Source organism: Triturus cristatus, chromosome 2_1 (genome assembly GCF_964204655.1).
Source record: "Triturus cristatus chromosome 2_1, aTriCri1.1, whole genome shotgun sequence".
Taxonomy (NCBI): domain Eukaryota; kingdom Metazoa; phylum Chordata; class Amphibia; order Caudata; family Salamandridae; genus Triturus; species Triturus cristatus.
Window position 1 is genome coordinate 1,159,061,983 of NC_140581.1, and position 27,080 is coordinate 1,159,089,062.

The 27,080-nt window shown below is 43.0% G+C and overlaps 1 protein-coding gene across 2 annotated transcripts in view; it reads right to left on the reverse strand.

The window, feature by feature from the left end:
• Positions 1–24,670, reverse strand: part of XPA (XPA, DNA damage recognition and repair factor) — a 182,576-nt gene extending 157,906 nt beyond the window's left edge. Inside the window, exons 1-3 of one of the 2 annotated variants that reach the window (XM_085636603.1) lie at positions 24,455–24,670; positions 198–302; positions 7–112 (exon numbers count right to left, since the gene is read on the reverse strand). In XM_085636603.1, the coding sequence (XP_085492729.1) occupies positions 7–112; positions 198–302; positions 24,455–24,629 (386 nt within the window). In that variant the 5' untranslated portion in view covers positions 24,630–24,670. The remainder of the gene's footprint in view (positions 1–6; positions 113–197; positions 303–24,454) is intronic. The other variant, XM_085636604.1, reaches the window with a different exon arrangement.
• Positions 24,671–27,080: the final 2,410 nt, after the last annotated feature.

Below are 27,080 nucleotides of genomic sequence, written 5' to 3' on the forward strand. Positions count from 1 at the left end.
ACATACCTGCAAGTATCACACACTGCCATGTCAAAGTAGTTGCTGAGGTATGAGTCCATGAACTCTTTCTCACAATCTTCACAGATTAAATAATCAAACTCTAGCACTGGTCCTGTTGAAAATAGCAGATGTGATTCAGTATCCTAAACTACAATAGATTGGTTTGTTTATTGTAAACAAAGGTGTATCCCACTTACCTGGTTGATGCACAACTTTGCCTACTTGATGTTCTTCTTCATCCTCCTCCTCCAAAAAGAACCCACCTCCTGAATCTATTATCTTTGGCAGGGGTTTTGAAATTCCTTCAGGGAGTAAAAAAAACATACTAGAATCAACCAGTGCATTCAAATGTGACAAGTGTAGACATAAGAAGGGTAAAAAAATAAAGTCAAACTGTAAACTTCCAGCAATACAGACTAATACTTGACTGGAGGAGCGGCAGGAGATATAAATCTACTCCTACTTCATTTAAAAAAGAAAATGAAGAAGAAAATGAATTGGAAGAACTAATTAATGCAAAAAAAGAATGCGCAGTACTGCAACCGCAACTCATTCACCGTAACCATCCAACGGGAATAAACAGTATATCTATTTATTAATATCTGGAATGTTTCCAGCTACAATGGATAATCTTTCATAGAACAGATCAACTAGGAGGACTGCTAGTAATTGGAAAGTATACATGAGGCCCACACCTCAATCAATGTCACCAATGCTAGACAAGTTATTCAGGGAAGCAATACACAATCTCCTAGCTGAAGAAAAAGTCAGAGGCTCGGAGGAAAGAGTGGTTAATGGAACGTTAGACAAAATAGGATCAAGTTACCTTCATGCTGACTCTGTAATCCAGTCTATAGGCTACATCCAATTATCAATCTGTGCTTACCATGCCACCCACAGGTAGGACCATCAGTGCTTTACATGCAGGTACCACAGGCATGCATGAGCTGTATGCGGCACACCTCTACCCTGCTCGCATGAGCACCCATGCCTGGTCCTTGGAAAATAATTTGTTTTAAAGGCCCAAGGCCAATGGAGCTGCAGCACAGAAATAATAGGGACAAGATTCCGCAGCAACTGAGAATAATGGGAACACGACAAGACAATATCAGATTGCCTCTGCAAAAAGATGAGAGCTTACAAGTTACATTTTACATAACACAAGGAAGAAGCCTCAAGATCTTAGCATTGGGAGAAAGACCAACCAGCATATGTCTCAATTAGAAGCCTGGGGAATTTCTTCACTTTCGACTTATCTCTGGTGGAGTGTGTCCAGACACTGGATGGAGGCTGGGATTTATTTGAAGTGTAACTAGGGATAGTCATGAATTTATCCACGGAGTAATGGTGGCTTCAGCAGAAGCTTAGATGACATCACTTCATCCACAACTCACAAAATATTGGTCAGATGTCAGCAGGTCCCTGGTTCTATCCAAGTAAAAACACAAGGCCTGCCTAATGGCAGTGGTCAGTGCATGTCGTATCTGTAGATAACGGAAGAACTCCGAGTCCACAAGCTTGGGTTGTTGTTGTAACTGATCAAAACTGAGCATGCCACCTGGCCTCTAGTAGCTGGCCTGTAATACAAATTCTCTTTATGTGGTTGGCGTCATTTTTATCGTCCTTTAAGTGTCAGATTTAGTAATAAACAGCTTTTACTGCTAGGCTAGGGCAAGTCAGCTGGAAAGTAATATTTTGTTTTTGATCAACCTTAATACAGCTTAAAAAATCATTTTGAAATTCAAGAAAAATTTAAAAGTTGCAGTTTGAAATGGTACTTAACAGAGCAGTGTATAACTGCACATTTAAAAAAAAAATTCACACACATACACATCCTCAGAGATTTTACCCCATTATTTATTCACCTCTCCAGGCGTGTGGTGGTGTGTTTCATTTCCGTTTCTCTCATCATACAAAACGTGGATCGCGCTTCTGTGACAAATATTATCCTCAGAGCCATCAGCACCGCATGACGTTTTGGTGGAAAAATCTGACATTTCAAGCTTGATTAGGCTGCCGGGCTCAAACCGAGAGCCCCCACCCCCTGTGGCAATTATTTTGGTTAGGAATGCCACGGGCCTCTTTAGTCCAGGTCTTTAGTCTGTCTCTGCTGCGAGCCCAGTCTGTCCTGGCAGCCGCAGCGCTGCATGAACTTTACCGGACAGTGAGTGACGGATCAAAAGACTGACGACGTCCACTGGACTTCACTCTCCCTAGTAATATTAAAATCGGCACACGGGCGGCGGCCATCAGAAGCCACACTGCATGGGTGGCCAGGCCCCTGCGAGCAGACAGCAGCCCTGAGAAAGCCGACCGCCACCGTCAAACGATGGAGGTGAGCCCCCACAGCGCAAGGAGCTTTCCTCACAAACTTACTGCGGCGGTGCCACCGGCCAATTGATTCAAACAACCTGACTGGGCCCGGCCCTGAAGTCGGGTTGTCTGACTTGGAGCAGCACGGCGCTGTGGAATCAGACCTGCTGATACATTGTAGCACTGTGAGCCTGCCTGCAGTGCCTCAAGCCCGCAGGAACATCGTGCCACGCCGCAGTCACAGGCGCGTGCTGCCGAATGCCACACATTCTAGTTCAATCCACAGGCTTCACAGTGGCAGCTGCCATATGCAGATATGCGTGACAATGCATTTCAGTGCGGTTATACGGAGCACCACACTGAAATGCGATGGTCCAACGCCTGATGCGTGATACTTGGCAGGACTGGAAGGTTTGGGTCTGGCAAGTGGGGAAACTGCACTCACTGACACTGCAGTGGCAGGTCTGAGCTAGGTTTAAAGGGCTACTCATGTGGGTGGCACAATCTGTGCTGCAGGCCCACTAGTAGCATTTGATTTACAGGCCAGCGCTAGCTGGTGCACTTTACTAAGGACTTACTAGTAAATCAAATATGGCAATCACAAATAAATCAATCACCAATACAATTTAGACAGACAGCATATGCACTCTAGCACTTGTTAGCAGTGGTAATGTGCCCAGAGTCCTAAAACCAACAAAAACAGGTCAGAGAAAATAGGATGAAGGAGGCAAAAAGTTTGGGGATAACCCAGCAAAAAGGACCAGGTCCAGCAATAGGTGTAGTATACAACATTGTATTTAATGCCTTTATGATGGAGGCAATTATAGCTCTGAACGTAAACTTGCGCTGTTGTTGGTCAGTCTGGGTCACATTGCTCAACAGATTTTGATAATTTGCCACCAATTTCAGTTCCCTGAGGTCAGTCTGGAGAGGACTGTTGTTGGAATATCTATGTGAAAGCAGTAGAGAGGCTAGGCAAACACTTAACGGATGAGTCTAGCATCATGGTGGAGAGACTTTTTTTTTTTTTAAATGCAGGCAGCTTACCGAGGAAGGAGTGGAAGAATGTGTATCTGTGTACTCAGAATTTTGGCTGCTACCTACGAATTTGGCCCAAATTCAGCTACGTATATTTGGGACCAATTCATATTCAATTGTGACTCTAAGAAAATTTAGGCGAGGTTACGGAGTTGCAGGAACCCTACCTTCACAGAGGTCTTTGACTTAGCAAAAAGCATTGAGAGGCCGCTAATTTCATAAAAGGTTTTGAACACTTAAGCTTCAGCCAACAACATTTCAGAGACAGATCTGGATCCGCTTATGGATTCTGTGAGTGTAGTGCACACCAAGGGAAGAGTGCAAAAAGGAGGCACCAAAATATTTTCGACTGCCTGCTGTAGATGAGTTTGCAAAAAACATTTTAGTAATTTTGTGGGTTGACCAGCCGTCAGCAAATGTTGTTCAACATACAAAAAAAAGGGACACTTCCATATATTGGGTAAGAGTGGAAAAAATAACGTAAGAATCAGTAACTGTTGAGCCAGTTACTGTAGGGTGTAAATCTGTCAGCACTCCAATCAAAGATCCCACTTGTGAAGCACAGATTGATAACATTCATTTGCAGGTTATGGCGGACTGTGTGTTACCTAGCTCCATTCTCAGGGACATCACTTTTTACGACAAATAGGGTAGGAACAAATCACTCACTCCATCAGACGTGTGTCTCAAGGTGTTTGGTGAGAAAGATATTGAGATGTAGGGTTATCTTGCATCCTAAGATGGTTATTTGGGCAGGTAAATTCATACTAGGGTGAATGTTGCTGTCAAACGTAAAGACATTATTGGTTGGCAAGACTTTGCAAAAATGTATCTAATACCAGGCTCAGACAATCCAGTGGCTGTAAGTGACTTACCAGTGGGCTATGTTTGCAATCTGTAGGAACTGCTTGAAGCAATCTTGTCCAAATTCAGTGATCTGTTCTCCGAACAGGCTGGCACAGTTAAAGGCTTTGTGCATTGCACCAGATTGAAGCCTCAAGCGCAACCATTTGTTCACAAAGTTCAGCAGGTTCCATTGAGCATCAGGGAAGAGATGAAACACATTTTAAAAGATTTAAGTGTCCAAGGTATCATAGAAGCAGTAAAATCCTCTTAGTGTGTGGGGTCGATTGTAGTTGCATGCAAAAAAACAAAATCAGGATAGATTAAGTTGTGCGCTGATCTACGTATACTTAACACTAATATCTTGGTAGACTGCCATTCCCTACCCAAGATTCAGGAGATGCTAGCCAATCTGGGTGGAGCAAGATGTTTTTCAACCATCGATTTGAACTTGTCCAATCATCAGGTTGTGTTGGACAAGGATTCCCAGGAGCTGACGCCTTTTGTTACGCTATGCGGTACCTACAAATACTGGAGGTTACCGTTTCACTTTGCATCAGCCACCACTGTGTTTCAAAAGTTTATGGATATCCTGTTTGGTGACTCAAAGGGGTACAAGCTTAGCAGGACGATATTCTGGTCTTTGCTGAGTCACTAAAGGAACACAATAGAAAAGGTCTTAACAGTTTTGATGCACAGAGGGATGACAATCAGATGGGACACATGTAAATTTGCCACCAATGTGTTAAGAGTACCTTGGCACAATATATCTGCATCTGGCATAAAACCAAAGTTTTCATTGATTAAAGCCATTAAGGAGGCAAGCGTGCCTACAAATAGAGACACCTTGCGCTCCTTCTTAGGCCTGAAAAAGTACTATACATGCTTTGTGTCTGGGCATGCTCAGGAAGTGGAGCCTTTGAGAACTCTACTAAGAAAGGGACAGACGTTTCTATGGTCTGAGGAGATGTAAACTGCATTTGACAAGGTGAACGGTCTCATAGAAGAGGCACCTACCCTAATTGCCTATCGAGAAGAGTGCACTTCTGCAATTACAGTAGATGCCAGTTTACAAGGACTAGGGGTGGTGATAAATCAGGTTGTTGGAAGCAAGGAACAGATGGTAGCTTTTGCTTTCAGGTCGTTGGAGCAATTTGAAAGGCAGTACAGTACAATTGAACACGAGGCACTGGCATGCATATGGGCAGTTCAACATGTATGTTTGGGGCATAGATTAGAACTGCACATGGATCACAAGCCACTGTGTATATTTTCACTGAGGGTATTCTTTATAATGAGTCGGCCAGATTGACTAGGTTGGTCTCAATTTGCATGAAAACAGTTTTGTCATATAGCATGTAGAAGGTGGGAAAACATTCTGGCCAGATTGCTTTTTACACATGCCATTACCTGACATGGATGAAGATACTGGAGAGGATGACATTGAGTGCGTGGCGTCAAGAGATTATGTGCATGAGTGCGTTTCAATGTTTAGTTGGAATGCGTGGTTGGAAGCATGCCAAAGTGATGACGTTTTGAAGAAAGTCAGATAAAATATTGTGCAAGGTTGGCCAGAGAGTAAGTGTTTGGAGGGTGAGTTGAAAACATATACTCAAGTTGCAGATGAACTATCAGATACCAATGAATTGGTTTTGAGAGGTGATTTACATGTTCCACTATCTAAAATGCGTAATGCTCTAATTTCTAAAGCACAACAGGGTCGTTTGGGGACAACAAAGACATGGATGTACAGAAAACAGCACTATTGGTGGCCCACTCTAGATATTAATGTGAAACTTTAATTGATAAGTGTCCTGAGTGTTTGTCAAATAAGCGCTGGAAAGTAAGCAAAACGCCTCTGGATCCTTTTCCGTATCCTGATGCGGCATGGGAAAAACTAGGTCTTGATTTTTCAGGTCCATACATCTCCTTACCAAAGGATATGAAGTATGCCTTCTCCTGATATATTATTTTTCTAAATGGATGTACCTCTTCTTTGTTGACTCACCCAGTACAATTGCTGCAATACATTTTCTGGAGCAAGTATTCTTTATAAAAGGATCACCAAGGTGTGTACTGACAACGGCTCGCATTTTGATTCAGAACAAATGCGTGAATTTTTGATCAGTCTCAATGTTAAGCATTTGCGCATTGCCCTTAACTCGCCATCTTCGAATGGTTTAGTTGAAAGTACCAAAATAATTAGAGTGTAGTGTAGTTTCTATTTCCCTAATAGGCTCTGCGCATTGGAATAATATACCACATAGGTTTGGCATAGGACTGAGGTCGGTATGCCCCTATCGAGTATATTAAACTTAATTTACTTTGTACCAGCTAACTCAGAGGCCACTAGAAACTCCTTGTAAACAAGAAGGGAGTAGTTTCTGGCAACCGCATAAACATGACAACTTTGTTTCCCTTTAGAATCGGAACACGTCTCAGAATCGTGGAAACAATAGATAACAGTGTCACTCAGCTAATCGTGCATGCTTAGTTTCTTCAGAGTTACACAGAAAGGAATAGAGGGGCGTTTCAATAAATGGATTTATTGAACAGTCTTGTTTCTCGTGTTAGAGATATGACCTGTTACAATCGTAACACAGTATGCGAGATATATTATGTACAGCGTAAGCAGTAGAAAGAAATAATACTGCAATAGCATTGTCTTTTAGCTATGACACATATTCATATTCACTGAAAAAACCATAGGTTTCACACAAGTTATAGTTAGCTGTACATTTCACTCGTAAAAAACCAATGAAATTCCACGTTATAGTTAGTGCAGGCAACTATAACTCACGCGACCGCAATCCTCTGCTGATGCTAATACTGTATTTAGACACTTTTAATCACAAAACGGTCGAGGCATACATAGGTATCCGTTACACATGCAATTGCAAAGTCAAAGTCAATGTAAATTCAAAAAGTCCACAAATAGATCCAGGATGTAGTTCGATTTTCATTATTTTATTTTTCTTTCTTGTAATTTCCAAATGACATTACATAGACATAACAGCCGACACGTGTTTCGTCCATCCGGACTTTTTCAAGGCTGTGAACAAATAGATACAAACACACCAATTACAAAACACATACATATACTATTAAATATTATTTTAATGATTAAAACTGAAAAAACAGCATAAAAATCTAATGATTAAAAAGACTGAACCACATGAACTTATATAATAGCAATTCATCCAGTCTTGACACTCGATTGTCATAAGGGGCTAGTGTCATCCTATTCATCTAAAACAAAGGGGGTTTAGATACCTGATGCCGAGATTTGGCATGAAAAGTATAGAGCCACCACCAAAATGAAAAATCCTGGTCTTATTGGGGTTCAAGTCTTACGCATAATTCCATAGTGCCACCAAGTGTTCACATGGTCAACACCCACAACTGACCTTCTTGAAACAAATGTTTCCTCATGTATTGGGTTGATATGGAGTATCGTCCCTCCTGTTCTTACTGATGGATTCGTATTATTAGATACATCCGACAATCATTTACAATTGATATTGTTCCTACGCCCTGTACAATTCTTCCATTCGTTGTTGATCGTTTAGCGGTTAGACAATCACCGTTCGCAGCAGGTAATGATACACCTGTGTATTCAAAGACCCATAGTATAAGGCAAAAATAAATAAATATACATTTCCTCCTTCTCAAATTGATGACCATATTCAGAAACCACATTGCTGGTGCAATCATTAAGTAGTTACAATTGAGAGATCACTAGATGCACCAACCGCCCATTTTTAATTAATCCTCATGTTGGTATTTCAATGGTTGTAGGCAGCAAGTTAAATGTCAATACAAAATATCTAGTCACCAAGAATCACATCTTGGTACCCACCATAGCAAAAAGATTACTGTCAGCCCTGTTGCTATTTAAACATAAATCGTGTGGATCCTTAAAAGAGTCCACAAAGACCCCTATATCAAACATTGTACTAATATTTATATTTTTCAGCCATGCATCTTAATTCATGATTTTCCTAAATATTTGTTTGTCCCTCCGTAAAAAACGATGATTTCCAAGGTAGCAAGGTTATTGGCCTTGTCCTTGTATCTTGCAACAATTTATTTAGAAGTTTACAGTGTCGTCCCTCCCCAGTCCTGGTAGGATTTTAAGTCTTTATAAACTTTAGTCGGCCCTTTTCTAAGTAGTCTAAATCTTTGGTTACACTTTGTATTATCTCCCTAAACATTGCGATATTTTTGACAGATGAAAGAACGTGTAACATTAAACTACAATGTCGGTCCTCATTTTGAAACCACTCTTAGATATAATTCCCACTTTCTTTAACAGTACTCTGTTTCCTAAATATGCTGGATAAGAAAAACAAACCATCCCCAGTCTCGGAAGTCCAGACTGCACCGACCCCTATTCGCGTCACCCTCTTAAAATAATCTTCGCTTTGCTTCGTAATATATATTGGCCTCCGTCGCTACAGATACAGCAGTATCCCCATACCTGACAGCTGAGTCGTTAGCAGCTTCCGCACTTTCTCACGTCCGTACCGGTACTCGGCCTATAGTCTGTTTCACTGTTTATATCGGGACAGGAACCGGCGTGGTAACGTGATACACCATAGAAAGAAATCTACTCGTTCCATGAGTTGTGTTTGAAAAAAAAAAAAAAAAAAAAAAAATAATAATCCTAACGATTCTTAGTAGCATTGGCACACTTTCTTTGAGAAACTCCTTTTCAATATGTCCGCAAATTATCACCCTTGCCCGTAAATGGTTTTTTTTTTTTTTTTTTTTTTTTTTCCAAACACAACTCATGGAACGAGTAGATTTCTTTCTAAGCCCTACGATTATTCGTTTACCTGTGAGGGGAGAATAGTATAAACTTGCTGCTCTTTCATCACTTGTTGAAAATAGATTGTTGTGTGTCCCTGTTAAGTAGAAAAAGAGAATTTTCAGATCACACTTGTTATATTCATACAGTGTGTAACCTTCCAAGATGGCGCAATGTTTAACGTTAGATGTTTACGTTTTTGTCCGCTTTTGCTTTCTATGGTGTATCACGTTACCACGCCGGTTCCTGTCCCGATATAAACAGTGAAACAGACTATAGGCCGAGTACCGGTACGGACGTGAGAAAGTGCGGAAGCTGCTAACGACTCAGCTGTCAGGTATGGGGATACTGCTGTATCTGTAGCGACGGAGGCCAATATATATTACGAAGCAAAGCGAAGATTATTTTAAGAGGGTGACGCGAATAGGGGTCGGTGCAGTCTGGACTTCCGAGACTGGGGATGGTTTGTTTTTCTTATCCAGCATATTTAGGAAACAGAGTACTGTTAAAGAAAGTGGGAATTATATCTAAGAGTGGTTTCAAAATGAGGACCGACATTGTAGTTTAATGTTACACGTTCTTTCATCTGTCAAAAATATCGCAATGTTTAGGGAGATAATACAAAGTGTAACCAAAGATTTAGACTACTTAGAAAAGGGCCGACTAAAGTTTATAAAGACTTAAAATCCTACCAGGACTGGGGAGGGACGACACTGTAAACTTCTAAATAAATTGTTGCAAGATACAAGGACAAGGCCAATAACCTTGCTACCTTGGAAATCATCGTTTTTTACGGAGGGACAAACAAATATTTAGGAAAATCATGAATTAAGATGCATGGCTGAAAAATATAAATATTAGTACAATGTTTGATATAGGGGTCTTTGTGGACTCTTTTAAGGATCCACACGATTTATGTTTAAATAGCAACAGGGCTGACAGTAATCTTTTTGCTATGGTGGGTACCAAGATGTGATTCTTGGTGACTAGATATTTTGTATTGACATTTAACTTGCTGCCTACAACCATTGAAATACCAACATGAGGATTAATTAAAAATGGGCGGTTGGTGCATCTAGTGATCTCTCAATTGTAACTACTTAATGATTGCACCAGCAATGTGGTTTCTGAATATGGTCATCAATTTGAGAAGGAGGAAATGTATATTTATTTATTTTTGCCTTATACTATGGGTCTTTGAATACACAGGTGTATCATTACCTGCTGCGAACGGTGATTGTCTAACCGCTAAACGATCAACAACGAATGGAAGAATTGTACAGGGCGTAGGAACAATATCAATTGTAAATGATTGTCGGATGTATCTAATAATACGAATCCATCAGTAAGAACAGGAGGGACGATACTCCATATCAACCCAATACATGAGGAAACATTTGTTTCAAGAAGGTCAGTTGTGGGTGTTGACCATGTGAACACTTGGTGGCACTATGGAATTATGCGTAAGACTTGAACCCCAATAAGACCAGGATTTTTCATTTTGGTGGTGGCTCTATACTTTTCATGCCAAATCTCGGCATCAGGTATCTAAACCCCCTTTGTTTTAGATGAATAGGATGACACTAGCCCCTTATGACAATCGAGTGTCAAGACTGGATGAATTGCTATTATATAAGTTCATGTGGTTCAGTCTTTTTAATCATTAGATTTTTATGCTGTTTTTTCAGTTTTAATCATTAAAATAATATTTAATAGTATATGTATGTGTTTTGTAATTGGTGTGTTTGTATCTATTTGTTCACAGCCTTGAAAAAGTCCGGATGGACGAAACACGTGTCGGCTGTTATGTCTATGTAATGTCATTTGGAAATTACAAGAAAGAAAAATAAAATAATGAAAATCGAACTACATCCTGGATCTATTTGTGGACTTTTTGAATTTACATTGACTTTGACTTTGCAATTGCATGTGTAACGGATACCTATGTATGCCTCGACCGTTTTGTGATTAATGGTGTGACCTTAGTTGAATACCTTTGGGTTTTCTCTACGGGTCAATTGTACCTCCTAAAAGCAGAGGGGGTTTTGGGTTTGAGAGCACTATAGGGTCCCCTTTCAAATTAACTGTCAAGTTGTGGATGTGCATGTAATTCTAGCCTACTGCTGCTTAGGTGCATGTGAGTAAAGATTGTATTTAGACACTTATTTGCCCATGTCTTCTTCCATTAAATTTTAGCTATACATATATTACAAATATTTTTTTTTCATAAAGACACATATGTCATTAGCAGAGGATTGCGGTCGCGTGAGTTATAGTTGCCTGCACTAACTACAACGTGGGATTTCATTGTTTTTTTACGAGTGAAATGTACAGCTAACTATAACTTGTGTGAAACCTATGGTTTTTTCAGTGAATTTGCAAGGTTTTTTAAATGCCAATTCCTAACTATAACGTGTGTGAAACCTATGGTTTTTTCAGTGAATTTGTACGGTTTTTTAAATGCTAAGTTACTTTACGCCGTTCGTGCCGTGCGCGCCCACTTCACGCAGTTCGTTCCGTGCGCGCACGGTGCGCTTCGCGCACCGTGCGCGCACAGTGAGCACGCGGTGCGCTTCGCGCACCGCGCGCCCACTTAACGCAGTTAGTGCCGTGCACGCCCAGTGCGCTACGCGCACCGCGTGCCCACGTTAGGCTGGATGGGCCATGTACGCATGATGCCCTTCGCGCACCGTCCGCACACGGAGGACAAATTATGCGCTTCGTTCTCAAAGGAATTATACTAAATGTTCACTGAATGCATTGCATGCCATGCACAAAAGGTGCCCTACGTGCACCTTTTGCACACGGGGTGGGGGAAAATATGGATTTTATTTTTTTTTTATTAATTTTTTACCGTACGCGTTTTTAGCGTATTCGGCGTTTTTTCCCAAAATTTTATTTTTATTTTTTGGCCTTGGATGGCCTTCTGGCACACCATAACCAAGGCTAGGTGGTTAGGAGCTGTCTAGCCTGCCCCCTTTTTATGATATCCAACTTTGTTCTTCCTCCACCCCTCCGAGTGCGAGAGAGAAAATGGCGGCCGACACTTCCTGGTTTCGACCGATTAGAATGTTTACTAAGATCTAACAGCCAATCAGAATCGCGCTCGCGCCCGGCACCGTACGCGTACGGTAAGCTTACGGTGCGCGCTCGGAGCGCTCTTACAGATATATATATTGATTTAAATGCTATTTTCTCAGGAACTACTGAACAGATTTACACCAGACCTACAAAAGGCACTTCCTTGACCTGAGGACTACCTCTCTGCCAAATTACAAGTAATTCTGTTCAGCCGTTCGGGCTGTAGCTGTGTCTAAAGGTCCTATGGAAAAATGCATGGGAAAAACGCGTTTTGGGACCCCCCTTTTTTCTCAGCCCCCGCTTGACGAATCCCCCCGAGACTTTCAGGGTAGGAGCGGAGCGGAGCGCCTCATTAGTTTTGAAAATTTCGCGAGGATTCGTCGACCGGCGCCAAAGTTATTCCAAATAGAATGTGGCGGATTTCCTATGGAAACAGGGTCCTAACTATAACTACCTACTGGCGACCGCCAGTAGGTAATACATAAATAACACAGGCTAAAAAGTGAATACTCGTATGATGTTTTTCTAACTAGTTCTACCTCAGTGTACCTAACCTAAGTGGTAGTACAAGGTAAGAAGTAGGTGCTGTTTTCTATAGTATGGTATGCTATAGTTTGGTATTTCAAGAGTCCTTCTAGGTTCTAGTCAGCTCCACACCTTAAAATGAGAGAGGTGGGAATCTCTTTTCGGGTCTCAAACTCTAACACCCCGCGAAGGGAGTCAGAACACTGGAAGCTGGATTCTCTGCGAGCAGGGATGACAGCGTCTCTTGTCAGTGCGTCAGGCCGGGACACAAATTCCTCTAAAGTCGCGGTCTCCTCCGCACTTGTCCTGGCGAGCAGTTTCGAGCCGTGCTTTGCCGTGGCAGGGGAAGGTATATTTATACCTGGAAGGTGTTTGGGAATGATTGCATTGACCTAAAGTTGCGCAGAGGAAGACGTTATGAATGAACCCTTAAGGAATAGCGGTTCATGCATAATAAATGAGTTCTTGGAGAAATCAATAAACCTGGGTAGGGAAACTCCCAACAGCTTAAGGGTCTGGTTTCTAAGAACTCGTTGTGACGTTGGGGTGGACGGATGTAGGTGACCATGCCTGTATTTGGATAGCATGGCTAATGCCTAAATAAGGACTGGGATCTTATGCCTATATAATGGCAATGCGAATTGTGCCTATATAAGGACATGGTTCAGGAAAACCTATATACGGACACCTAAAGCGGAATACAACAAGAGGGTATATAAACTGCTCTCGTATCAGGCAGGGATATCAAACAATTTCTCAAAAGTAAGGCTTGGGATTATAACACCATATCACAGTGGTTCCCAAACTTTTTAGACCTGCGGCTCCCTTGACCCATTGGCCATTGCCCCTGGCTCCCCACTGTTACTCTTTTTTGGAGAGTGGGGGGGGGTGGGGGGGGGGGGTGTAAGCCCGGCCTCTGGAGTGCTTGCATTTTTCTCCCTGAAAATAACTGGTATGAAGCTGAGGAAGGTATTATAATCATGTACGCAGTGTGTTTCGTATTACTAAGGCGGCACCTCGAATAAAATATTCCTAGTTGCACTTCTTTGTCCATGCCATTTTTAGAGTACACTCACACTTTTGTATCCCACTTACAGTGCTAGATAGCACCCCTATGCATGTAGGCCCCATTGCCAAAGTGTTTCTGCGCTTGAAGAATATTTGCATGCACTTCCATTTCTACCCGTGTCATACGTGCCAACACACCTGTCTCAGCAGGGTGATTCACGATTTCTTTAAACCACATTCAGCTTTATTTTTGCTGTCTCCTCTCTAAAATTGCCTCCAAATCAATGCAAGCCAAATAAATTCCTCAGATTTTTTATTTTTTTTTAAACGTCCCTCTTTCTTGCTTCCAAATGTTGGCATTATGCCGTGTATGGTGTTTTACTTCCCTGTGCTCAAGGAGAGAGCAGGCCTGTCTGGAAACGTGCGTGTGTACTGAAAGAAATGTGTACTTAGTGTGTTTAATAGACAGGACAACTGTACTTTCCTGATAACTTGCATTGGTGAAAAATGCATAATCAATAAGTCATGCCGGAGGGGGGGTGGGTAGGGGATGGGGGGTGAGGGGAGGGTCGTAATACAGGGTAGTTGCTAGGTTTTGGTTTAGTGGTATCTATAGCACCAAGGAGCCTTATGAGTGGAGTATCCGTGACTTATACCTGGGCAGGCTGCCGGAAGGTGGACACTGGATGGTGGAATTACAGGGGACTACTCCGCAGGGTTGTAGGGGGAGCTATGACTCTGTTAGCACAGATTAGAGTTGACGGTGCAAAGCTGTGCCTTGCTATGTCTCATGTAAGTGCTGGACTTGGATCGCATTGTTTTTTGAGTGTTCTGAACAGCAAATAAAAATACATTTAAATCATTGGTGAAAAATGCATTTGGAAAAAACCAAAACTATTAATGATTCTAACAAAATTAATCGGGCATCCTCCGCTTACTTTGGGAGTGTTGGAACATGGGGATCCAGTGAAATATGGAGGTCATCTCCCTCGACATGCCATCAATTGAGCACTATGTTGACAGCTTTAGGCATGTCACTTACAAATCATCTGCATCCTGTGTTTAAGGCTAATTAGTTTAACTGAAGCCAACAGACCCTTCCAATATTAAATGCATTACAGTGCTTGGTGCGCGGCTCCCCTGGCTAGGTTTGACGGCTCCCCAGGGAGGCACGGCACACAGTTTGGGAACCACTGCCATATCACATTGCACCACTGGGGTCACCCCTTTTCAATTGCTGAGATGCAGAAAGGACCATTCTGCTTCTGTTTCCTACTTGGTTGAAGGAAGGAGTTGTTTTTATTTTATTTAATTTTAAGAGTTTTATATAGCCCTGGCTAGACCCGTAGGTATCAAAGCGCTTTACATAAGGATCAACAATGTTACAGCAATGATAACAATTACAAGTTACATCAAATGTTTGCGACACCTTAAAGAGCGAAAGTGAGAGACAGAATAGAGCGGAAAGGGGGGGGAGGGGTAGTGAGAAGGGAGAGGAAGAGGGGGTGGCTGTATGAGAGACAGAGGGAAAGTCTGCCCAATGACCAGCTAGGTAGGTGACGGGCGAGGAGGGAATCCACAGCCAATCACCCCTGTAGCTCTCACGGTAGTTCCATCGGACATCGGTCAGATAAATAGATAGATAGGAGACCAGGAAAAAGCAGAACGATAAGGGGGGGGGAATGGTCGAGACAGGGAGGCGGGGAGAAAACTGTGCCCAAAGTCCGGCTGGGCAGGTGACGGTCTAGGGGATGAACCAAGGTCAATCTCCTCAATAGCTGAACAGAGCAGCTCCACCGGGCGTCGGACATAATGCTCAGACTCCGCTGTCAGGGTAGGAGATAGATAGATAGATAGATAGATAGATAGATAGATAGATAGATAGATAGATAGATAGATAGATAGATAGATAGATAGATAGATAGATAGATAGATAGATAGATAGATAGATAGATAGATAGATAGATAGATAGATAGATAGATAGATAGATAGATAGATAGATAGATAGATAGATAGATAGATAGATAGATAGATAGATAGATAGATAGATAGATAGATAGATAGATAGATAAAAAGCAGAGTTACAGAAAAACGATGAGGGGGGAATGGGCGGGACAGGGAGAAATAATGGTCGGACTCCGCTGTCAGGATAGTGATCAGGTGTACTACGAGATTGTCAGACTAGCGTGGTGTAGGGAGGGGGGGGGGGGGGGGAGGGAGGGGGGGGGGGTCGAGTGAGAAACCATGGACCAAGTGAAATTCAGACGCCGTCTTGAGTTCAGGCACAGTCCTGGTAGGGTTAATTAAGACAGAGATTGGGGAAAGAAAGCCACCACTGGCAGCCATGTAAGGGTCAGGCTCCCATCAGCCTCAGCTTCAAGTATATAGTGGCCCCAGGGACTTAGACTGGGGTTTAAAAGGAATCCCTAGATATAGGCGGGCATCCAGCACTATTGGGCCGATGGGGGAGGGGCCCAACCGTGTGCTCCGTAAGGAACAAAGTTTGTTGCACACTTTAACTGGTGGGGGCCGGGCCTCCCTCCCTCTCTCACCTGAATGTTTCATGGGGACCCTCGATGATTCTTAGGGGGAGCCTCACTCACACTGGACCTGGGGGGCCGCGAAAGTCTCAGTAGCTGCATCCGGCCGGCATCCCCACTGATTCACCAGGTGCCGGAGTGGGGCCGTCTCAGCTCGCAGGAGGCTCGTCTGCTCTCGTTGGTTCAGGGGTCCACTGCTCGCGCCAGCTCACCTTAATTGGCGATTTCGCAATCCAGTATAGCAGGTATATAGTGGGGCACCAGAGCTCGCAGCAGCAGTCCGCTAGGGCGCCACTCCATATGCCGCGAGGAGCAGGGCCGCCGTCTTGCTCAGCAGGATGAGACCGTGTCTCCGTCCCGGGGAGCCGCCATATTAGAGGCAGGCAGCAGTGATCGCCCGTATCTCAATCCTCCTTTCGTGGACAGCACCTCGCAAATCTGTTGAGTAGCCTCAGCCCTCCACTCTCTCAGCGCGAAGGTGCTGCAGGTGTCCTCACGCTGCTTTGAAACCCCGTAGGCTCCAGGACTCTCCTGGGCAAAATGGCTGACCGCCTCTTGTCGCCCTCGCTACTCAAGAAGTTGTTTTAGAAGAGGAGGTTGGCAAGGAAACGAAAGACACAGAGGGGGATAACTGCAAGGGTAGTTGCAAAACAAGTCAAAATTAAACATTATTTTGGCAAAGGTCATAAGGGTCACAACAAAGAGATATCAGTTGGTGTCTATGTTTTGATCAAAAGACCCATTAATGTCAGAAAGGGCGAGTCAATGTTTTCGTCTCCAACAAAGGTCTGGAGAGTTGGCAAAGGTGCAGCTTTGTTAAAAACAAGGGTTGGTGGAACAAGAGGTAATTGGTGAAACTGACACCACAAAAAGCCAGCATCATAAGCAGAAAGAACTGTGCAGGTGTCGAGCTTGATTGAGTACATGAATACAACCGGTATTTGAACCTCAAGTACAAGCAGGTAGTGTGGATACGGTAACTGAGGGTGCTGCTAGAGACGTATGTATCAATGTTTCAAAGTTTTTCTTACAGGTGCAAAGACTAACATACACGAGTTCTACTTCAGAAATGTTTACATTTTGTGTTCGAGTCTTTAGGTGGTGCATCAGTTTCCACACCGTTTTATTTTATTTTTATGTTTATTTTATTTTGGGGGGGTTTGATGTAGTTCGTTGCAGTCAATCCAGAACCATCCACACTCCTACCATAATTTTTGTCTCTTATAATGTTTGCTTGCTAGTCACGTGTCTTAACCCCTTCGATGCGTGTGAAGGAGCAGTTCCGTCATGCGCGTGAGTCGCGCTGTGCAGATGACGGAACCGCTCCGTCACGGCCCCGCCCGCGCACGAACCCTTCAGCACAGCGCGGTAATCCGCGCCGCGCTGAAGGGGTTAAGTTTAACAAGCAAATTGCTATTCCACCACCCCTTATTCTCAACCATTACTGCCATTTTGGACACCTTCAATACTTTTATTGGCTTTGAAAATTGTCTCTCCTTTCACCACTGTCATTGGCTTTTCAACCAATACCCAATCACCAGGCGTCACATTTATTATCTTTCACCTTGTCAAAATACTTCTTACTTGCATTTTCAAGTCAAGTCAAGTCAGAGAATTTATAAAGCGCACTACATACCCAGAGGGTCTCAAGGCGCTAAGGAGGGGGGGGGGGGGAGGATTACTTGTCAATAATCCACGTTTTAAGTTGCTTTCTGAAAGCCAGGTGGTTCTGGGTAAGGCGAAGGTGAGTGGGGAGTGAGTTCCATGTTTTAGCAGCCAGGTAAGAGAAGGATCTGCCTCCCATGGTGGTCTTGTTGATGCGAGGCACGGTGGCGAGGGCTTGGCTGGAGGAACGTAGTTGGCGGGAGGGGGTGTAGAAGGACAGTCTTGAGTTGAGGCATTCTGGTCCGATGTCGTAGAGTGATTTGTGTGCGTGGGTTAGCAGTCGGAAAGTGATTCTCTTATTGACGGGTAGCCAGTGGAGGTCTTTCAGGTGACCAGAGATGTGTTCGTTGCGAGGGATGTCTAATATGATTCTGGCTGAGGCGTTTTGTATTCGTTGGAGTTTCTTTTGGAGTTTAGCGGTAGTGCCTGCGTAGAGGGTGTTTCCGTAGTCCAGTCGGCTCGTGACTAGAGCATGGGTGACTGTTTTCCTGGTTTCGGTGGGGATCCATCGAAATGTTTTTTTGAGCATGCGAAGAATGTTGAAGCAAGATGAAGATACGGCGCTGACTTGTCTGTTCATTGAAAGTGAAGAATCCAGGATAACGCCTAGGTTCCGTGCGTGGTCTGTCGGGATGGGTGCTTTTCCAAGGGCTACCGGCCACCAAGAGTCGTCCCATGCAGAGGGGGATGTACCTAGGATGAGGACTTCTGTTTTATCCGAGTTCAGTTTCAGACGGCTATGTTTCATCCATTCAGCAACTTCTTTCATTCCTTCGTGTAGGTTAGTTTTGGCGGTGCTGGGATCCTTGGTGAGAGAAAGGATCAGTTGAGTGTCATCCGCGTAAGAGATGATGTTGAGGTTGTGTTGGCGGGCGATGGTCGCGAGGGGGCTCATGTATACGTTGAAGAGGGTGGGGCTGAGAGAGGATCCTTGTGGTACGCCACAGATGACTTCGGTGGCCTCGGACTTGAATTTTGTTTCTCACATGTTCACAAATTTCTTCCAAATCCAACACACTATTGCAAAGGTCTATTTTACCACCCAGCCAGGTAGGATACAAAGCCGAGAGTAGTTTTCCACCTCTCAATAAAATGAAGAAAGAAACACCTGTGGTGTTGTCATGACAGATGCTGTAACAACACTTTCTGCTGCAAATAATCAGCCACATTTAATCGGTCAGCAATGGCCGTTTGCACACCTTCCTTCAACATGCAGTTGGCCCCCTCAACAAGACTGTTAGGAGAGGGACTATACAATGGTACTTTAACTAGGGTGACCAACTGGCATTGGTGCAAATTCAGGACGGTGAGTGTAAAAATTCAGGACAAAGGGTCAAAATTCAGGACACAAATTCAGGACAGGAGGTAAAAATTCAGGACAAAACTTCAGGACAATAGGTAAGTTTTACAGACTCATCAGAGGAGGTCGCACAATAGTATATAAGTAAGCCCAGCCATATCCAAACATATTCAACCATTTGCAAACCTATCCATCATGTATCCTTCCATCTATCATTTCACTCATCCATCCTTTCACTCATCCATCCATTATCCATCCATCCACCCTTTCACCCTATCCATCTGTACACTCATCCATCCACCCAGTCACTCATCCTTCCACCCATCCACCCTTTCAGTCATCCATTCATCCTCCCTTTCTCTCTCCATCGACCCTTTCACTTAGCCATCCTTCCTTCCATCCATCCACCCACCCATCTACTCATCCACTCATGAATCCATCCATTGACCCAATCACTCATCCATCCTTTCTCTCATCCATTTATCCTTTAACTCCTTCACTCATCTATTCATCCTTTTGTCCACCTACCCTCCCTTTCACTCACTCATCCATCCTTACATCCACCTTTTCCCACATCCGTCCATCCATTCACCCTTGCACTTATTAATTCATCAATCTATCCATCATTTCACTCATTCATCCACCCTTTTACCCATCCAGCTACCCTTCGACCCATACATCCAGCTATTTACCTTTCTCTCATCCATCCTTCCAGTCACTCATCAATCCATCCATACTCTCTCATTATCCATCTATTCAAGCTTTCATTCATCCATTCACCCTTTCACTAATTCATCCAACCATCCACCCATCCCTTCACTTACTCACTCGCTCACCTTTTCATATTAATTTTGAGATGAGCCTTTTTGAGAAGAGGTTCATCAAGAACTTCACTCTCGCTGCAGGAGCCATTCCAGGACTGGGACAGAAACCACCCAGGGCGGAGACAGGATCCACCACAGGGGCGGGGGACAGGAGTCATCACTGGGGGGGGGGGGGGGGGGGGGGGCAGGACCCATCACAGGAGGGGGAACAGGCTCCACCAGGGTGGGCACAGGGGTGGGCATGCAGTATTCTAGTATCATCTTGGTCTCTTCCAGGGTGGGTAGGGCTCCTCACCCCCTCCTGGACAAGACAACGAGAGGACAGGCTCTCTTTCAAAAATGTTAGTTTTGCCATCCCCCACTGTGATGTACAGTACTTAAAGGAGATACTCTAAGAGAACTGATTTAACAGATTGTCCTCCATACTTTGTTAATCAGTATGGGTGCGATTGTGCCACTTCTTTATTTTATTACATTATAGACTGCATGTTTGAAGAACCGAGGTTTGCTTACAATTTAGTGACAGTAATTAAGCTCTGTGAAGAGAACCACGTGCTGCCTCAGGGTAATCAGGGCCGGTTCTAGGATGTTTTGGGCCCTGGGCAGAAAGGGAATGTGTGAGGCCCCTCTTAATTGCAGAGACATGACGCATTCAGGGCTCTTTGCATCTGAATAGACGCCCCTGCTCCTGAAGCTGCAGCCCCTCCCTCTCAGTCACCTTCAAGCACCTCTTATAAGCTCATCAAGGGCTGAAGGAGTGAGGGTTGCCATCCCGCTGTACCTCTCCAATGCTGCTTGGTATCTGAGCTTTGGTACTGCTTCGGAGTCTGGAGTCTGTTACACCCGACCTCAACAGCATCGGAGTCAAGAAGGGAGGTGGGTGGAAGCTGTGCCGCCTTTAGGGTGGTGCGACCAGTGCCCGGTTAAAATTACGGACAAATGGCGTCCGTTAAAGAATCCTTCACGGACAACGGACAGACGGCCGAAATTACGGACTGTCCGTGAAATTTACGGACGGTTGGTCACCCTAACTTTAACGTGTTTCACTGCATGCTTTCTGAGGAACGCCACCATTTCATCAGAGACAAAGTGTGTGCCATTATCCATCACTATTTCCTTGGCTGCACCCTCTACTTGAAACAACCTCTCCAAAAACTTCACAACCGCTTGTGTGTCAGCCATTTTAACAAAAGCAAAATATAACCATTTGGAAAAGTAATCAACTGCTACAATAAGATACTTCTTTTCATTACTTAAGAAATTGAAAGGTCCAGCAAAATCAATTCCAATTTTCTCCCAAGACCACTTAGGCCACACGACAGGATACAAAGTGGATGGGTTCACCTTCCAATGTTTGTCTGAACACAAAAACTAGGTGCATTTCTCAGTCCAATTACATACTCAAATTTCTGTCACAAGGCCAACCACTTACCAAAAACTTCTTGATTCTGCACAAAATTTCATCATTAGCACAGTTTTCCTTCCATTTGTTCTCCGTGACTATAAAATGTTCTGTAACATCCGTAACAGTCATAACACACTTGTCTTCATCATAGTATCTACTGTACTCCTCATCCTCCTCCACCGGCAACTAAAGGCAGTCCGCTCTCACGTTCTTACCTCTTGGCACATATTTTATATCAAAGCTAAACTCCTGCAATCTTGATAACAGCCTAATCAGTCGTGAAGAAGCCTTATTGGAGCAACTATCTTCTAACATAATTCAATGGCTTGTGATCAATTTACAAGTCAAATCTTGTCCCACAAATATACATCTTACATTTTCCTGCTGCCCAAGAACATGTAAGTGCCTCCCTCTCGATTGTGCTAATTTCTTTTCGCTGTATTCAGCACCCTAGAAGCAAATGCAATAGCACACTCCTCCCCATCAACAAATTAGCTTAACACAGCACCCAGACCTTGTGAACTTGCATCAACAGTAATCACATTTTTCTCCCTATGTGTAAATGGCCTAATGACAGAAGTATTAATAATCAACATTTTGACCTTATCAAATACTTGTTGCACTTCATTCGACCACTCACATTTTACATTCTTTTTTTACAATCCGCTCAGTGTCTGTACAACTAAAGTATACCCTTGCACAAATCTGGCATAATATTCACTCAGACCAAGGAACGCTCTGAGAGAATCTCTTTTCAAACTGGTGCATCATTTATTGCTTTCACCAATGACAACTCGGGTTTGATGCCTTGATCTGAAATGTTGTGCCCCAGGTAATCAACTGGACTTACTATTAATAAAGAAAAATGTCCATTTTTAGCAACTCCATGTTTCTGTAACTTGCTCAACACCAGTTCCAATTGCTTATAATGCTGTTCAAGATTTTCAGTATGAATCAGAATATCATCTTGGAATGCTTGAATTCCAACCTCACCATTAAACACTTCATCCATCACCTCTGAAAAACACTTGCAGCGGATGCCAGACCAAATGGCAACCGCAGATACATATATGGCCCAAACGGGGTTATAAAAGTTGTTAATGGCTGTGACTCTTTTGCCAGTGGAATCTGATGATATGCTGACTATAAGTCTATAGTAGAAAAATACTTACTACTTCCCAAGCTAGCCAACGGATCATGAATCCTCATAAGGGGATGGCATTCAAACAGTATATTACAATTCAGCACTCACAGATCAGCACACAAACGTATGTCTCCAGATTTTTTCCTAGTAATCACTGCCGCAGAAACCAACTCAGATGACTCTACAGGTGTGATGATACTTTGTTCACACATTTTTTTCCAACACATTTTTTTAAATCTTTCTTGACTGATATGGGAAGAGGCCTAACTTATAGAGAAATAGGTGTAGCATCACCCTTCAATTTAATTTTGTGCTCAAAGCCCTTCACTAAACCTAGACTGTCCTTGAAAACATTTTCATATTGCTTAACTAATGGTTCTATCTTGCAATGAATACCATGTGTGTGCGAATAATCTACAGACAAAATAGGTGTGTCATCCAACACCACTGGTTCATCATGACCTGGTTTAAGTACAAATCCTAATTTGGCCTGATCTAGCCAACCCATAATATCTCTTCCCTTCTTTGCAACATACACTTAGGTAAAAAATAATCTACCTTTAAATTTTGAAACATCTGTAAAAAATATTTTCATAATGATGTGATATTCATCAAATGCTTTGGGATTCCCATCCGTTTGTTTCAAAAGCTTTTCTGCCCACTACTTCCCAAATGTAACATCTAACAGAATTGTGATGGGTGAACCCAAATTGCCCATTACTCCCTGCTTGACTGTGCCTATCTCCAACGCACATATATGTTGTGTACATTTCTTCTGAGATGCATCCACTATCCCAATATCCACTGTTAGCAAAACACTGTTCAAACTTTCACCGAAATTTTCGTCATCCGTACTTATCTGGCGGACTGTAGACTTTGTTTTAGTGGACCTCCACATACCTTGGAAATGCTCTACTTTCTTATAGTTGTTACTTACCCTGTGCTGGGCATGACATACTGTTACCCATATGATATTTTGAACCACATCTGTAGCAAGTACCTGACATTTTCTTTTCCAAGCTTTTTCTAAATTTATTACTGTTGGATACTGCACATTCTTCAGTATCCTCCAGCTCACACACCACAGCTACCTGCATATTATTTTTGAGATCATCTGAGAAAAGTTTGGATGATATCAAAGAACGTTCTATGATTCTTGCAATGTCCATAACTTCACTTGAAGGATTTTTACATGTTGAAATACGCTCTTGGATTTTCTTGTTGGAATAATTAAAAACAAACTGATCACGAAAGTACACCTCTAGATTAGTTCCAAATTCACGTTTTGCTACTAGCCAGTACATCACTTTTTCCCATATTAAAAGTCTTGAACCGGCGGCGCAAGGGTCTTGTAAATAAGCACCTAAATGTTTACAGTCACAATTAAAAATGGGCCACACAGGAGTGAGTAAATCAATCAATCACTCAATCAATCAAGGGTTGGTAAAGCACAACTACTGACTTGTGAGGGTCTCAGGGGGGAGGTGGGGAGCAGATCCGTCTAAGTGCTGGGGTCAATGCAATGCTACTTTGAAAAAAAGTTGACTTCAATACAATTGATGTTTAGTCATTGCTCCACATCATCAAAAACAACCCAACAATAACAGTAAAACATATTTATCAAAGCCCACTATGCTGTAAACATAGAGTAAAACGTCATTTCAGATACAAAATGATTGCATTCTCGAGACCATTCACAGAGGTAGGTTCTGTACTGTTTGCAGAATGCAACTTCAGTTGACTCAACTGTTACTGCTGATTTTGTCAATGCTTATTTTAATACGTTGTTTCTTGCTTCATAACTATGCTAGTATGTAGCAGTACATAAATCAACAAAGAGTGACCTGTTACTATTTAGAGCGCACGCAAGTCTCAGTCTCCCTTTTCACTACTGCCAGACAAGGAAACTGTGCTCTTTGACGATCGTAGAACCTTGCTCTTACGGCGGAGCTCTCACCTTCTGAAGGGCCAGGGTATGGACGGCTGGAGAGCCGGGCCTGGCGCAGCATGAGCGCTCGCTGCCGATTCCGTTCTATTTTCGCGCGTAACGCGGCCGGTAGCGGTGCGGCTTCTTGTTTCTGCTGCTCCATGTCGGCATCCGGGCTCCCGGCTGTTCCTAACGAAACCTCCATGTTTACGGAAATTAGATAACCCACTACTTCTGTCAATGCTAGTGCGCATGCGTGGAACTGGCGCAAGCGCATTAGAGGTAAATAAAATCAAGAAGCGTTTTAGTTTTCATAAAAAGCGTTTGTCGTGCGGCTTCTGAGGGCTAATTAACATTTACAATTGATTTGATAGTTCACTATCGCTATTTTGTTGTTTTGCAGTTTTATACAGCGCGAACTCGATCCGATTACATAGCTGCCAACTTTTCAGATTACTTATGTGTGACATTTTGTTGGTTTGAGTGAAATCATTAGTGAGTGACACTCTATTGCTAATGCCTGAAACCAACCAATGGAGCTTGCGACAGGCTGCCATGCCACTACTGACTACCTGCACTCTTGATTAACCACCCCTAGCTGATAATGACCTTCAAGTCATCATTTAAGCTCTAATTTTAAACTGTGTTGCACAGACTCGTTTGTGACAACAACACTCTAGTGCTGCCCAGCAACTGTTTGGCAGCTGACCCATGGCGTCTTCAAACCGGTCAGGGGTACCACCAGGTGGTGCTAATTATAGGCTAAGGTGGAGACGTTGGGCCTTGATGGAGCAAGGTTTCACATCTAAAGAAACTTGCTTGTATGCAATCCTCTCGAATAACCTGTAATACTATAACCAATCTGTCCGTGAGTACTAATTTTGCACCACATTTTATATAATCGTATCTAGGGGAAGCTTGTCTATGTACTGTCTTAATAAGTAACCTGAGTGTCCTAAAAATGTCCGCTAAAACGCGGCAAATCTTCTTCGCATGCGTCTACCACATCACGTGGTGTGACGTTCTTCTGTCGCTTGGGGGGAAATCTTTGCAGCTGCGCAATAGCTTCTAATATGACTGCTTCAAAGTAACATACTAATGCTCATGCAGAGCTGAAACTAACTCATGCAAGTTCTACTAAGCTATTAATGCAAAAGAGTTATTAAGTAAATGGGGTTAGAGTAGAAGTAAGTGGTATACAGTGATTTCATTTAAGGTTGTATTCTAACGTGTGCTTCTTTGTTTTTATTAATAGTTCCCATTTGGGCCTTGGAGGTGGACCGCGTCTCTGGTTTCATGTGGCTTCTATACATGCGCATAATATCTACTTGCCCTGGAAAAAGTGATGCAAATTGACTGACTGCCAAACCCTAAGCCGACAAGGACATGAGAACCCAAACTTCTGACCCTACTAGAGGAAGAAAAGGGGCAACAATGTATAAAGACTTTCAGATCCACATACAAAATATCTGTGGGAATAAAGCTTGTAGGTATTAAAAATAAAGGGCGGGGGATTAGACATTAGACTAAAGAAAAGTATTGCACTTGATATGGTGCAATGTCCTCACCCCACTACTTGGCCCAATCAAATTGCGGGTGAACATAGAATTGAAACATTTGGGGGTGGATCATACCCTTGAATTTGGTATAACAGAGGTAAGTTTTAGATAGTTAGACACACTTGACACTTGATGCTGAGATGCTGATGCTATGCTGAGATGCTGCCCGATTTTGCTGCAATCTGACTGGAGAATTCTACACTAGGGAAAATTTGTGGAACAACCGAGGAGGCACACCTAGGAAGGGGTCTAGACGTGCCCGGCCGGAGAGAGTAGCACCAGAGAGGGGTGTAACGCTGGCATTGCACTAGAAGAGGTCACCTTTCCCTGTCCCGAACCTGTCCTGAATCCTTGACTCTTTGATGTCGGGGTTCTTACACCATTCTAGGTAAATATATCTGTAGGGTAAATGCTCTGAACTTGTTCTCTGTCCTTTCTCTCCTCAGGTACTGTCATTGCAAGAATTTATTAATGCAAACTGATTATAAGCTAACTGTACTATTTTCCTGATGGAGATTTCTGGTATATTCATGTGTATTTGACTTCACTCACAAAATTTTTAAGTCAGATAAACTTTTAAAACTCCCTCTGAGTCTGTGGTTCTTTAAGTTAAAGGTTGAATGCATTACTGTCCTTCCTCCCTAGTCTAATCTACTACTAGATCTTATCGAACGTACATTCACTCAGGAGACAGGAATGGTAAGAATATTGGTGTAAAGGTTTCCTAGGGTAAAATAAAATTGATGACCAGTGGATATTTGCCAGCTCCTTGTGTGTATGAAATGTATATGGGCCCAAATGTGTGTTGTGTGTATGAATGTGTAGAGCTGGTAAACTCCGCTGCATCAGTTTTACTTGATAGCAGAGGCATGGTTAGTATAGTTAGTTAGGTGAGGATTGTGTTTGAAATTTTGAATTATTGATTTATGTTTTAACGAATACCCGTTATGTGCTGTTTTATGTTGTCTGGAAATTCCCGGGAATATTGAATAGCGGGTGGCGAATGGAAGTCACACTGCAGTGAGGTTATTGGTCTGAATCGAGAAAGTGCTGAAAGTTACGCAGGACTGGAAGCACTAAGTTAGGGAACATTTCTT